At 42.1% G+C, this 12,068-nt stretch overlaps 2 protein-coding genes across 2 annotated transcripts; one reads left to right on the forward strand and one right to left on the reverse strand.

Moving 5' to 3' along the window:
- The first annotated feature begins 2,465 nt into the window (after positions 1-2,465).
- LOC104951088 (early growth response protein 2b-like) lies at positions 2,466-5,560 on the forward strand. The gene is given in 2 exon segments (XM_010777730.1): positions 2,466-2,610; positions 3,224-5,560. Coding segments are annotated over 2 exon segments (1,263 nt in total). The 3' UTR covers positions 4,342-5,560.
- Positions 5,561-7,545: 1,985 nt separating this feature from the next.
- Positions 7,546-10,727, reverse strand: adob (2-aminoethanethiol (cysteamine) dioxygenase b). Its single transcript, XM_010772209.1, has 2 exons — positions 10,493-10,727; positions 7,546-10,147 (listed from the first exon to the last, which is right to left on the reverse strand). Exon 2 carries the CDS (start codon positions 10,016-10,018, stop codon positions 9,281-9,283), a length of 738 nt encoding a protein of 245 aa, XP_010770511.1. The 5' UTR covers positions 10,019-10,147; positions 10,493-10,727; the 3' UTR covers positions 7,546-9,280.
- Positions 10,728-12,068: the final 1,341 nt, after the last annotated feature.

The raw sequence follows: 12,068 nt of genomic DNA on the forward strand, positions 1-12,068 counted from the left end.
GAGTGTGTGTGTGTGTGTGTGTGTGTGTGTGTGTGTGTGTGTGTGTGTGTGTGTGTGTGTGTGTGTGTGTGTGTGTGTGTGTGTGTGTGTATCGGCCAAACCCCCATCTGCCACAGGGTGGGCGGCTCGCCACACAACGACAATACACACACACATTTTTGTAAGTGTGGGCGTTCAAAAGGCATGAGGAGCTGTTCGCTGTGTGTGTGTGTGTGTGTGTGTGTGTGTGTGTGTGTGTGTGTGTGTGTGTGTGTGTGTGTGTGTGTGTGTGTGTGTGTGTGTGTGTGTGTGTGTGTTTGTCCGTGTGCAGCAGAAGGCTTCGTCTTCATCAAACAGATTTAAATCCGTCCTGTTTACTGTTTAACATCCAAAGGGATCACGATTTGCTTTCTGTTTGAGGTAGAATCTGTAACATTTCCAACACGTGAATTCAAACACAACCTTATTTGTTATTAGTTACGTTAAGGGAAACGTGGTTTTGAGTAAAGTAAGCCACTTATTGTTTTGTTACTAAGTATTTTTGATGCTCCCAAAGTGATGTGTCAGAACATCATCTCATATTTCTGGCCGTTAAAATGGCAAAATTAACACCCAAAGTCTGCAGAGTACTGAGAAAGGCCTGTGTTGAAGACAATGGGAGGATGAGGCAGATACCTTCACTTTTCTTTATTAGAAAGACAGAAAAAAGCATTTTGTTTTGTTACTGCTTCAGTATTTTTGATGCTTCAAAGTGAGGTGTCAATCCGGGGTCACGAAGGTCACACAGAAGAAGAAACATCTGACATTTTGGCCGAATGGGATACGAACATGGATGTATAGAAAGTATTTTTAGGCCCATTATGTCACAGACTGACAGAAGTTGTAGTACCACCATTTGGCCACTACAACAATGTCTCCGTAGGATCCTGAGCAGTGATCTTCTGGGTCCTGTGTTTGTTTGATCCATCCACCACAACCTCTTCTTATCTGGCTCTCTGACTAAAGGAACACCTGCTCTGCTCTGAGTCGAATAGGCTGTTCCTTATGATTACGATCAATTGCATTGTTGGTAATGTAAGCTGAAGGTTTTACATAAGAATACAAAACAAATGCATTCTCTTATTCTGCTGCATTAATTTTGATCACGAGTAGAATACAACAGCCTGCTCCAGGTTTTGAAAACGCTTTGAAAAAAAGTTCACACTGGGAGAGACGTCCTCATGAAAGGGCGGTGCACTTTTTTGGGCCAGTCTGTGCACTCGGAAAAGTGAAAGTGGTCCCTGCTGTGGAGAATTGAATGCAGGTCTATTTGCGCTGTTACAGTTTGAAATAGCTGCGGACCAAAGTCAGGTTTTCTTTTTGCAGTGTTCTACAAAAACTGCTGATCCAAAAATCAAACATTAAGAATGAAGTAGAGCGATCCAAGGTTGGTGAAAATATCAGACATCTGTCATTGGATGTGATATAATAATGACTCAAGATCAACTAAAATATACTTGTTATGACGGGAAGACGCATGGAAATAAAATGTTTGAACCATGAATGGCCATTCAAGGTTTCCGTACCTGCCACAATAACAAAGTCTTAAAGGATGATTTTTGAAAATATAAGGCTTTGAATTCACATGCACAATAGCTAAAGTGCTGTGGACCATGACAATCTTAACTTCCAGGCTTCTGTAACAATGCAAAAATAAACTATATAAGACATAGAAAGACATACAATGGCCTTAGTGGTGCAAGTAAAATGCAATAATAATAACTAATATTACATGTAAAGTCAGATGACATAACTATAACTTACATCTTCATATAACTAAACTGCAAATCCATTTTTGAACAGGAGGCAACATTGAGACCAGCCAAATCTCTAATAAAGTAATAAATTAAATCAGATGCTTATTCCCTCACTAATCACCTCATCTATCTCAGGGGCCAACAAAAGGCAGCCTCAGTAATCTGCTCCTGACAGAGGAAACAAATGTGTGTGTGCAGGCAGTGTGTGGGCTCAGCTGGCACCAACACAAAACAATGCAACTCGATTTTACCCGGATACCAGCCATATAGAGTGGGCCAGATCCTCTCACCTCCCCGCCCGGAGCATCCATGTATGGAGACACTGGGACCGGAATTCCGAGTGGAGATCCTAGTTCCTCTCGCTTTACATTAAGCCTGCGAAAAACAAAAAACACGTGAAAATCCCCCTAAATTCAGATTTTCTGCATGTGTTGTGTCTATTCCAATAAACTCCTACATGTTATTTTGTTTCGTCGTCACGGTGAGCTCCACCAGTCCTATTTCTGGAGTTCCCTCTTTTTTTTTTCAAACCCAAGTCCATATTTGGTGAATGACGTGCCGGGACACCCAGAGATCCCCTTTATAACCAAACATGCATCATCCCGATGATGTTTTAGAGATGAGAGACAAAATGTTGCAGGAGGCAAAGCATTGAATTTAAATATTAGTTTGACTCGCCTGATCTACATAATGGCTGCTAGAATAGCGGAGGACATGTCCGTGTCTTTGAGCAGTTTTGTGGAGAACATTAATCTCAAAGATGTTTACACTGCGGAGGGGTCGATGGAGTTTAAAGAGGAGGCTGTAGGGGAGGAAGAGGAGGAGGGGGAAAGCGGTAAGGATCTGAGTTTGAATAAAACATAATAACTCGGATTGCACCGACAATGTAAAGAAAATCAACTGGCTAAACCTTAATTACATTTGAAAACAAATCGCGTTTTCTTGAATGCTTGACAAATTGTAATTGCTTTATCACATTGTGTTTGGCTTATTGATTGATGACATTTTGTTTCGATTCCGTAATTAGGACATGCGTTTTTTGCACCACAAACTGTTCTTACTTCACTGCATAATAACAGCTCATGTCTGGATGCATGTTTGTTGCTTTTGTTGATGCATGGACATGTTGTGATTTGTATTATTATTACATCGACCTGATACTTCTCCTTGCCTAGGTCACTATTGGAAAATAAATGTAATCTCTATGCTGTTTAACTTTTAAAAACACGTCGATATGGGGGTGTTTTGTTTGTTAAGTATATGCTTGGCTGTAGGTTGGTGTTTACCTAACAAGAATAGCCTGTGCTTAGTGCTATTGGGGATCCCGAACAAGAGAAATTAACTCATAAGAAGTGTTGCGCGTAAAATGAACATTGTGCAATGATCTTAAAATCTGATCATGTTTCTAGATTGTTTTCTAACCGGTGGTGTTTTGCTCAATTTTGCAGGTGATCTCCTGTTTGAGGGGAAGAGCACACCGGAGCTGTCTCTGCACGGAGACTTGGCACACTACGTGGCAACTTTACGCACGCACCCCGTGGCGTTGACCGGCAAGTTCTCGGTGGAGTCTCGAGGCTCCGGAGGCCCGTGGACACCGGGGGGCGTCATCAACGTGATCAGCGCTGACATCGCTGCCCCGGGGCCGAATACGTGCTCAGAATCGCCAGATATTTACGCAGCGGGGGACGACACCATGGCGCACGGCCAGCCGGACATCAGCCACATGTACGCGCCCCCTCACCACCACCCCCACCCCCACGCGGGCCCTTCCTACTCCTGCAGCGGGGACATGTACCAGGAGCAGCCGGCAGGGGGCTACCTGGCCACATCCACCTGCTCCGTGTCTTACCTCCCGCCCCCAAACTACAGCTCCGTGCCAAAACCGAGTGTGGACGGCACGCTGCTCTCCATCATGCCGGACTACGGAGGCTTCTACCCGCAGAGCTGCCAGAGAGACCTCCAGGCGGCTTTTTCTGACAGGAAATCCCTCCCTTATCCTCTGGACTCCCTCAGGGTGCCTCCCCCTCTCACTCCCCTCAACACCATCAGGAACTTTACGCTCGGCGCGCCCTCTATGGCCGCAGATGGCCCCATGGCTGCTGCCTTCCCAAACCACCAGAGCCTCCCTCTCAGACCCATATTGAGACCCAGGAAGTACCCGAACAGACCGAGTAAAACACCCGTGCACCAGAGGCCGTACCCGTGCCCGGCGGAGAGCTGCGACCGCCGGTTCTCCAGGTCTGACGAGCTGAGCCGGCACCTGCGCATCCACACCGGCCACAAGCCCTTCCAGTGCCGCATCTGCATGAGGAACTTCAGCCGCAGCGACCACCTGACCACACACATCCGCACCCACACCGGGGAGAAACCGTTCTCCTGCGACCAGTGCGGGAGGAAGTTCGCCCGCAGCGACGAGAGGCGGAGGCACATGAAGATCCACCTGCGGCAGAGGGAGAAAAAGTCCTCCGCGGCCTGATCCTCGCTGCGCATGCGCAAAGCTGCTGAATGTAAACTTTCTGCTCCTGCTGACACTGTGTGCAAAAAGAGCCCAAATCCTATTTTGTAGACTAAGTTGTTGTTCTCAGAAAAAAGATGGATGGAATATCTTTGGAAGCCATATCTTTAACAAACATAAGAATCAGGGAGAACCAGAGTTCACCATGTGCTTGGTCATGCCTTCAGTATTTATATAAAACACAACTCCTCACTTATCACTCAGTGGTCCAAATTATACACAGAAATGCCCATAAAAACGAAGCTGGTTATTGTAGCGTTGCTTATCTCCTCGATTAATCGTTTGGTCTCAGAAAATAATGAAAAATACCATTTATCAATTATCAAAAGCTGATTATTTATTTTACATTTCTTCTTAATTGTAAAACATATATATGGAGTTTGGCTTGCTTTAGTGCTCCGTTGCAAGGCATTGTGTCTACTACTGTATCTGCTTCATGTTCTCAGGGATTACATTACAATACAGGCTGAAATCCTGCGAATCAGCTGTCAGTAAATGCACAAAATAGTCTGTTCATTTCAGAAATATACACAAAGATTTTTGGACAGTTACTCAGAGGACATACAATTCCACATTTCCCAAGTTATTTAGGATAATCCCATCTCAGCTGTTGTATAGCAGCTAAATAATGAATATCTTAAAAGATATTCATTATTTAGTTAAAAGACATCTTGTAGGGTTTATAAGAGACACATACAAACAGACGATATTTGGTATTGTTGTGATGACACTAAATATGTCTTATGATGCTTATTTATCACAAAAAAAATGCATTCCTTATTGTAAGTACTCGTTTTGGAAGCTTTGATATTGACATAAATCTGATGGCAAACACAAATTACTTTCACTATTTTATTAAAGAACTCTGTGAATCTTTCAATGGCGGGATGCAGCCAAATGAAGCTTTTTTTAACCTGTTTTTGTAGATTAAAAATGTTAAAAATAATGATGTTTTATTCACCGGATGAAGAGTTGACTTTGGTGTATTACATGCAGCGTATGTTGGGATTTTGAGAGATTGTAGCCGGATAATCAGATGTATTTCTGGTTATGTTTTATATTTGTGGATGCGTTCAGTAAGCACAAACCTGGGATACTTGTGAAGATTCAAACAGCATTTCTACCTGATGAATGTGAGAGGAAGAAGAAAGAGAGTTACTGGACAAATACAAGTTGTTGTGTTTTATATTTGATATGCAAACAAGTCGAGCACTAAAGCTTTTATTCTGCTGGACCGATGCTTCTTGTCAATGCAAATAAATCTTGTCGAGTTGAGGGTATTTATTTTGTGTTATATATAACGCTTTTTAAAAAATATTTAAACTTCTGGATGTTATGGTCACATGTTCTTTCACAGCAGATTTTCTTTGGACCCCAATTTCCATTTAGATAAAATCTATAAACTCTAAACATACATGTTTAAAACTCCTGCTGAAGAAGATCATGTCATATTACCAGAAGCTGGAGAAAGGTTACTATTTAGACCAGGGGTGTCATACTCAAATACACAGTGGGCCAAAATAAAAAAATGGGTACTAGTCGAGAGCCGGACTGGTTCAATGTTTATTGCAAAGCTTATTGAAGTGAACTTATTGCACATATTAAACCTGGAACTAACAAAGCTTAAATGATTGCCTATAAAAACAACATTAAATAATCAGTTGCATTCATTTCTTATGGCTCTATCTGCAGCTTTTCCAGAGTCATTTCTTATGATTACATTTTCCGCAGGTCAACAACAGCTTCAAAAAACTATTTCCCTCAAAGAGAAACAAACATGCCCTGTTGTCGTGAGAGAGAAAGTGCAGAAGGAAACATCCATTAAACTCAGTGTTCTGCTCTGTGATGCTAGTTCAGATACTTGGCATCTCATCTTGGGTGCAAGGTCATCAATGTTTGGGCTCAGGCTCTGAGCTGAGGAGACCCTCAGGATGGAGTGAAGGTGTGCGTGCAATATACCGGCGGGCCAGATCTAATAGGAATTAGAAATTATCCTGCGGGCCGAAATTAAATCCACCAAGGGCCTGATTTGGCCCCCGGGCCTTGAGTTTGACACATGTGGTTTAGACCATCACATTTACATTTTCTTGTCAGTAATAAAATGTAAACTCAATGCTTTATGTTGTTTGCAGACAGAACTGATTAATGTATACAAATTCATTATTAGAAAAGACACTGTCAATATTATGATGAACTTGACCAAGGGATCAATAAAGTTTTATGTTAGCTTTTAATAACCAGATGAATGATTTAGTGATTATATGTCATATATCTAATCTGTATTTCAAAGAAACTATAAGGTTATTAAATAAAGGCAATTACTAAAGCTCAAGTTGGGTACAAATACTTTCAAATTGCACTTAAGGTAATGTACTTTCCATATGTACATGCTATTTGTGCTAGGGCTGAACGATTCTAAATCGAAATCGCGATTTTTAATGATGCGATTATCAAATCGCAAAGCCTGTGATTTTTTATTTTTGTTGTTCTTCTTGTGTGTCAGTCATCCACACCAATCAGAAGTGCTGTGCTCCACATGTACCTGCCATTGTTAACCAATCAGAAGTGGCCCATGATGAAGGTTCCAATGGCTTCCAATGGAGCTCTCCTAGATGGTTTGGTGAAACAAACCATCTGAGTCCGGTTAGTAATGCTCCATCACATGTTTCTATTACAGGGTGAGTCTTAAACTGAAGCTTGACTTTAAAGCAACCCAACGGAAGTTTCCTGTAAGTTTAGTTCTTTCACTCGTGGGTGCTAGAGACGGGAGCACGTTGATGCGACCTTCCTAGCCGGATATATGGCTGCATTTTACAATAAGCCTCCGTTGGGTCGCTTAAAAACAAATATCACAATATCTATCAGAAAAATCGCAATTAGATTATTTCCCCAAATCGTTCAGCACTAGAAGTATACTTACTGTATCATAATACATTTGACTAAAATAGTGTCAGTAAACACTTGAAATATTGATTTACAGCTCAATAAACACACAAATTGCATTCAAGTCTTTTAAAGAATGAACCATGAAGACACAGAAACTGGCCTTTCATTCAAACAGAGCTTTCTTCTAAAGGAAATATGACGTTTTATTGAAAGTAAAAACTATTTAATTTGATTAAGAAGATTTTTACGTGCCATGTTTGAGAGAAATGTCCCCGAAGATCTACTCCAAAACCTGTTTGCAAAAAAACTTTTTGAACACTTTGGTTCTTCTAATCACATTCTGAAGCAAATAAATCAGACATAAACTAATCAAAATAAACAGCATATTTTATATGAATTAACAGAAAACTTTCATTACAGGCAAAAAAATATCGAATACGGCATTAGACAGGATCAGGTTAGAGACTTTCTGCTCACTATTAGACCTGTATATCTTTCATTCAGGGATACAGCACATCAGTCTTGTCCTCTGAGATTAAATCACAAGTTTGCAGCAACTTTAGTGCTTTTCTCTCATTATAGCTTCAGGTTAAGCATTATTTTAAATTGTACATCTTTGAATAAACAATGAACCATGTTGTTACCAATGTCATCCAGTGAAACAAATCACAAACACTCCTGAGGATCAAACTTTTCCCAGAAAAAAGAAGAGAAATGTCTGTCGGTTTTAAAGTCCTAAACACAAGAATAAACCCTAGAGAGTTTGAGACATTTTCCATTCTTCCAAAAGCAGAACTTCTGGAACAAAACGCCACAAATCCAGAAGCAGGAAGACGATAAAACACAAACATGTTTTCGGAGGTTCGGGGACATTTCCTCAAAGGATTCTCAGCTCAGGTTGTTTTGAATGCTGCGTTCAAGTGCAGCCAGAAGTCTGGAACAAGTATATTATTCATAATCAGTTCTGCAGCGTGAACACATGCAACTCACAGCAACTGTTTGTATAACTGCACATGCATTACTGAAAGCTGACATGTGGTGTTCTTAAAAGATTTAGAGGTCAGAAGCAAACTCAGCTTTTCTGATTATTCTTGAACGCAGCATTAGCACCCTGCATCAATCTCATCATTTCTTGGCATCGCTTTTGCAAAAAAATACCTTACAGGGTCTTATTTTAAGCTCCTTACTCAGATCACTTACAGCTCCAATTTTGGTGCTTTTCAGATTTCAAACCAGTCACCTGATTGATGGTATGCTTTTACAGTGGATTACACAATGACACCTCCTTTAATTAAACCGAACACACCAAATAAAGGCAGAAATCCATGAGATGAAACATTTAAAGTGTTCAGTGGCAAAGCAGAAATCCTGCTGATATCACCAGAACACTGAAATGTCTTCTCCAACATGATATATTTGATACCACAAAACGGAAGGACCAATGCTTGACACTCAAATCAGATTTCATGTCTTTCTGAATGATCTGAAATGTGTTTTAGTGCATTAGAAGTGAAACACTGTAAAATAACTAATTCAGCTGATTTGACCCTTAATAGAGATTGAGAAATGTTGGGATCTCAGTACAAACTTGCCTTGGGACTCCAATATCTTTTTGTTCAAGTGAAATGTAAACTTGAGTTATATATATCACTTGCTTGTTGGCAGCGATGTGAGCAAAACAAAACAAGCATTTCACCTTATTGTTTGCTGCAGGGCTGATTGTTTCACTATTAGGTGTTTGCTCTAAGTGCCCAGAGAAGTGTCCATCCCAGGTTTCTTAAAGTCCAAGGTGTCTTGAAATGTCTGGTCCAAAACCAACAGATATCCACTATAGGATTATATTATTTGAGGGTCATGAAACAGCATTTTCTGACACATTTGCATGAAAAATGACTTTTAATCGACTATTAAATTAGTTGGTGATTAGTCGACAAACAGTTGCAGGACCATCTCATCTGCACAGTTAAATGCAGACCCTCTCTATGCATGTGATGGCTTCAGTAATGATTTACAGTGACCCTTCCTTTATAGCCCATTGTCCAAAAATAAATCCCCGGCCTTGTGCTAAGTGCAGCCCGAGAAAAGGAGACGTTTTACGGCAGGCTCAAAGGCAAACCTCCGGGCCTGGATACGGCTCCCCTCCGCACCAGAATTCCGGAGGCTGTGAGATCTCCATGAGCCAAACCTCCTTGTCCTTTTCTGATGTTTTGACCTCCCCTTCTGCAAGAACCTTATAATAATGACAGTCCCTATCCTCGTCCGGGTCGTACGGAGGAGCCAGGATGTCCATGAACGCAGTGGGTCCGTCCACAGCGTCGATCTGGTGCAGGTTGTCCCGGTCCGGAGAGAGCACGCATGGCCCACTTTCCTCCGTGAATTCAGCGGTGGATCGGAGCAGGGAACGCCGCAGAGAGCCCACCTGATGCGGAGTTGCAGGAGGGGGCGCGTCGGTCTGCTCCAACCTGTCAAAACAACTGATCCTGACCTTTCCATACATGACTTTCAGCATGCCGTGCATCCCCGGGTGGTCGTGCAGAGGTATGGAAGCTCCATTTTTCAGCAGAAACACCCCCATGCTGAACTGGTCCGTCTCGCAGATGTGCATGTAGGTGACCGGGGGGTCGTGGTACGGAAGCCCCGAGGGAATGTCGTCGGATCTCCGCGGGACGAGCTGGAGATCCGAGGCTCGTATTTCCGTCATTAGGCTCCTTAGTTTGTTCTGGTTCTCCAGGAAGGATTTAGCGGGCTCGTCTCCAAACCGAGGCGGGCTTCGGAAGGTAATGAGAGCTTGCCGGGCGATTCTCTGCACGATGGAGGCCATGCTGCTGTCGCCGGGCATCATACCGGAGAGAGGGACGTGCTGCCCGGTCGGTGTGGTCCGCCTGTCGGTCCTTAGCTTTAGCACTTTAGCTAAGCGTCAAAGATCGTTTTGACAGAAGATGACTCACTCCTGATTCATTCTTCTTCGGACCTTCAGAATCAGAATCAGCAACAGGTTTATTAACAAGTAGGTTTACACATACGAGGAATTGCTTTGGTGTACAGGGTGCATACATACACATAGCTACAGGAGATACATTGTAAGAAAAACGAGCAAAAAATAAAACTATTATAAAAAACTATTTAAAAAAACATTTGAATATGAACTCGAAAACTTTAAAAGTACTGCTATTTATTAAAAATGCATGTACAGTTTCAAGTAACTGTCACCAAATAGTCATAGAAGAATCACAGTTATGTAAAATCAGTGATAATCTATATATACACACAATTTTTTTGTCAAGAAGAGTGAAATAACAGTGGAGTGAGACCTTACCTTATTTACAGATTCTTCGGTCAGCTAGGTTCGTTGTCCGCTTTCAAACTGCCTGCTTTCTGCTCCTTCACGTGTTCATTCATTTGTTTTTTCCGCTTATTAACACGTTGGAAAAACAAAAAAACAATATGGTATTATATGCATTTGCAGGGGTCACTTTCAGACCGGATTTGACTCAGAAGCAGCCAGTCTGATAGACTTCAGGCCCCATTTTTGAATAACTGTCAAACACGTCCGCACCACGCACCAGACAACACTTTGCCAGTTTACACCTGGTGCATTGTGGGACATGTAGTCAGTAGACCGCCGTTACTTTGGTTACTGAGACGAAAACTGTTTTATTCAAATATTAACTACTTAGAGTTGATATTTTCGTCACATTGTTTCCTATAAGCAAGGATGGTGTCAATGTGAATTAATGAAATTACTCTGACTACATCTAACTGCCAAGACAATGCACTACAATACCCAAAAGGCCATAGAATATTTAACTTTTAATGATCTTTGCTCTCAGGCCTTACTCAATTACAGTCAACATGATTTGTTTGAACTGCACTGATAATGATATTTTATTTATTTAACGTCTTGCCCTCTCATGGCCTATTTCTCATGGAATTATGAGACGTATTCACCAAACACAGCTATTTATATCACAACATTGTTTATCTTTACTCTGGAAAAATACTATCATGTAAACCAGGGGTCGGCAACCCCTGGCACAAGTGCCAGCATTGGCACGCGGCACCGCAACCAGTGGCACACTAGGAATAAGTGGAATAAGTGTGCAAAATATTTAAATTGTATTTTCGGATCCTGAACGAGACCGCCGCCAGAGCGCGTCTCCCCGTTACCTGCAGAAGGAAGCCATGCACGCAACGCAGCCCCGCTCTCTTTATCTCCAGGTGACTTTCTGCCGCTTTCCTCCGTGGTGCAGTGCTGATCGTTTCACCACGGAGGATAGCACTTCACAAATTGCAGTACCCATTGGGAGCTGTACAAATGCGGCAGTTTTTGCTTGGCTGTGTATTTAGTTGAAAGCCCAGTGGCGATCTGTTCATCTCTCATCGAAATAATATGCTACAAAGGGCGGACTGGCCATCTGTGTGTTGAACTTTCCTGTCAGCTCCCAGACCGTAGTCGAGGAGGGCAGAAGCAACAAGCTTCAGGTTCAATAACCCACTTTAGCTTAAATGACTGGAGAGAGGTGAGCTCTTCTTGGGAGGTCGTTGCATTTATTTAGCTGTTCTTCTGTTTCACAAAATACATCACAGACCTCTGTTTTTCTGCTTCCCGTTTCACTTCCAGAAACATACAGTGTGTGTGTGTGTCGGAGCACCCCTTCGTCACAACGTGTATGTGCTACGGCTTAATTTGTTTGTTAAAATTAATTAACCAAATTTTGCCGTATTATTTATTCCTGCTAGCAGGGCAAGACACTAAGAGGTCTCGTGTGTACAATACTTATAATCCCAGCGTTAGCCCAGTACGTCTCACTCTACTTACTAGTCGACAGGAGAAATTCTCTCTCTCTCTCTTCCTCCTCCCCACGCCGAACAGTACACAACACCTACCAATC

This window comes from Notothenia coriiceps, unplaced genomic scaffold, assembly GCF_000735185.1.
Source record: "Notothenia coriiceps isolate Sejong01 unplaced genomic scaffold, NC01 NC01_scaffold00000339, whole genome shotgun sequence".
In the NCBI taxonomy this organism is placed as follows: domain Eukaryota; kingdom Metazoa; phylum Chordata; class Actinopteri; order Perciformes; family Nototheniidae; genus Notothenia; species Notothenia coriiceps.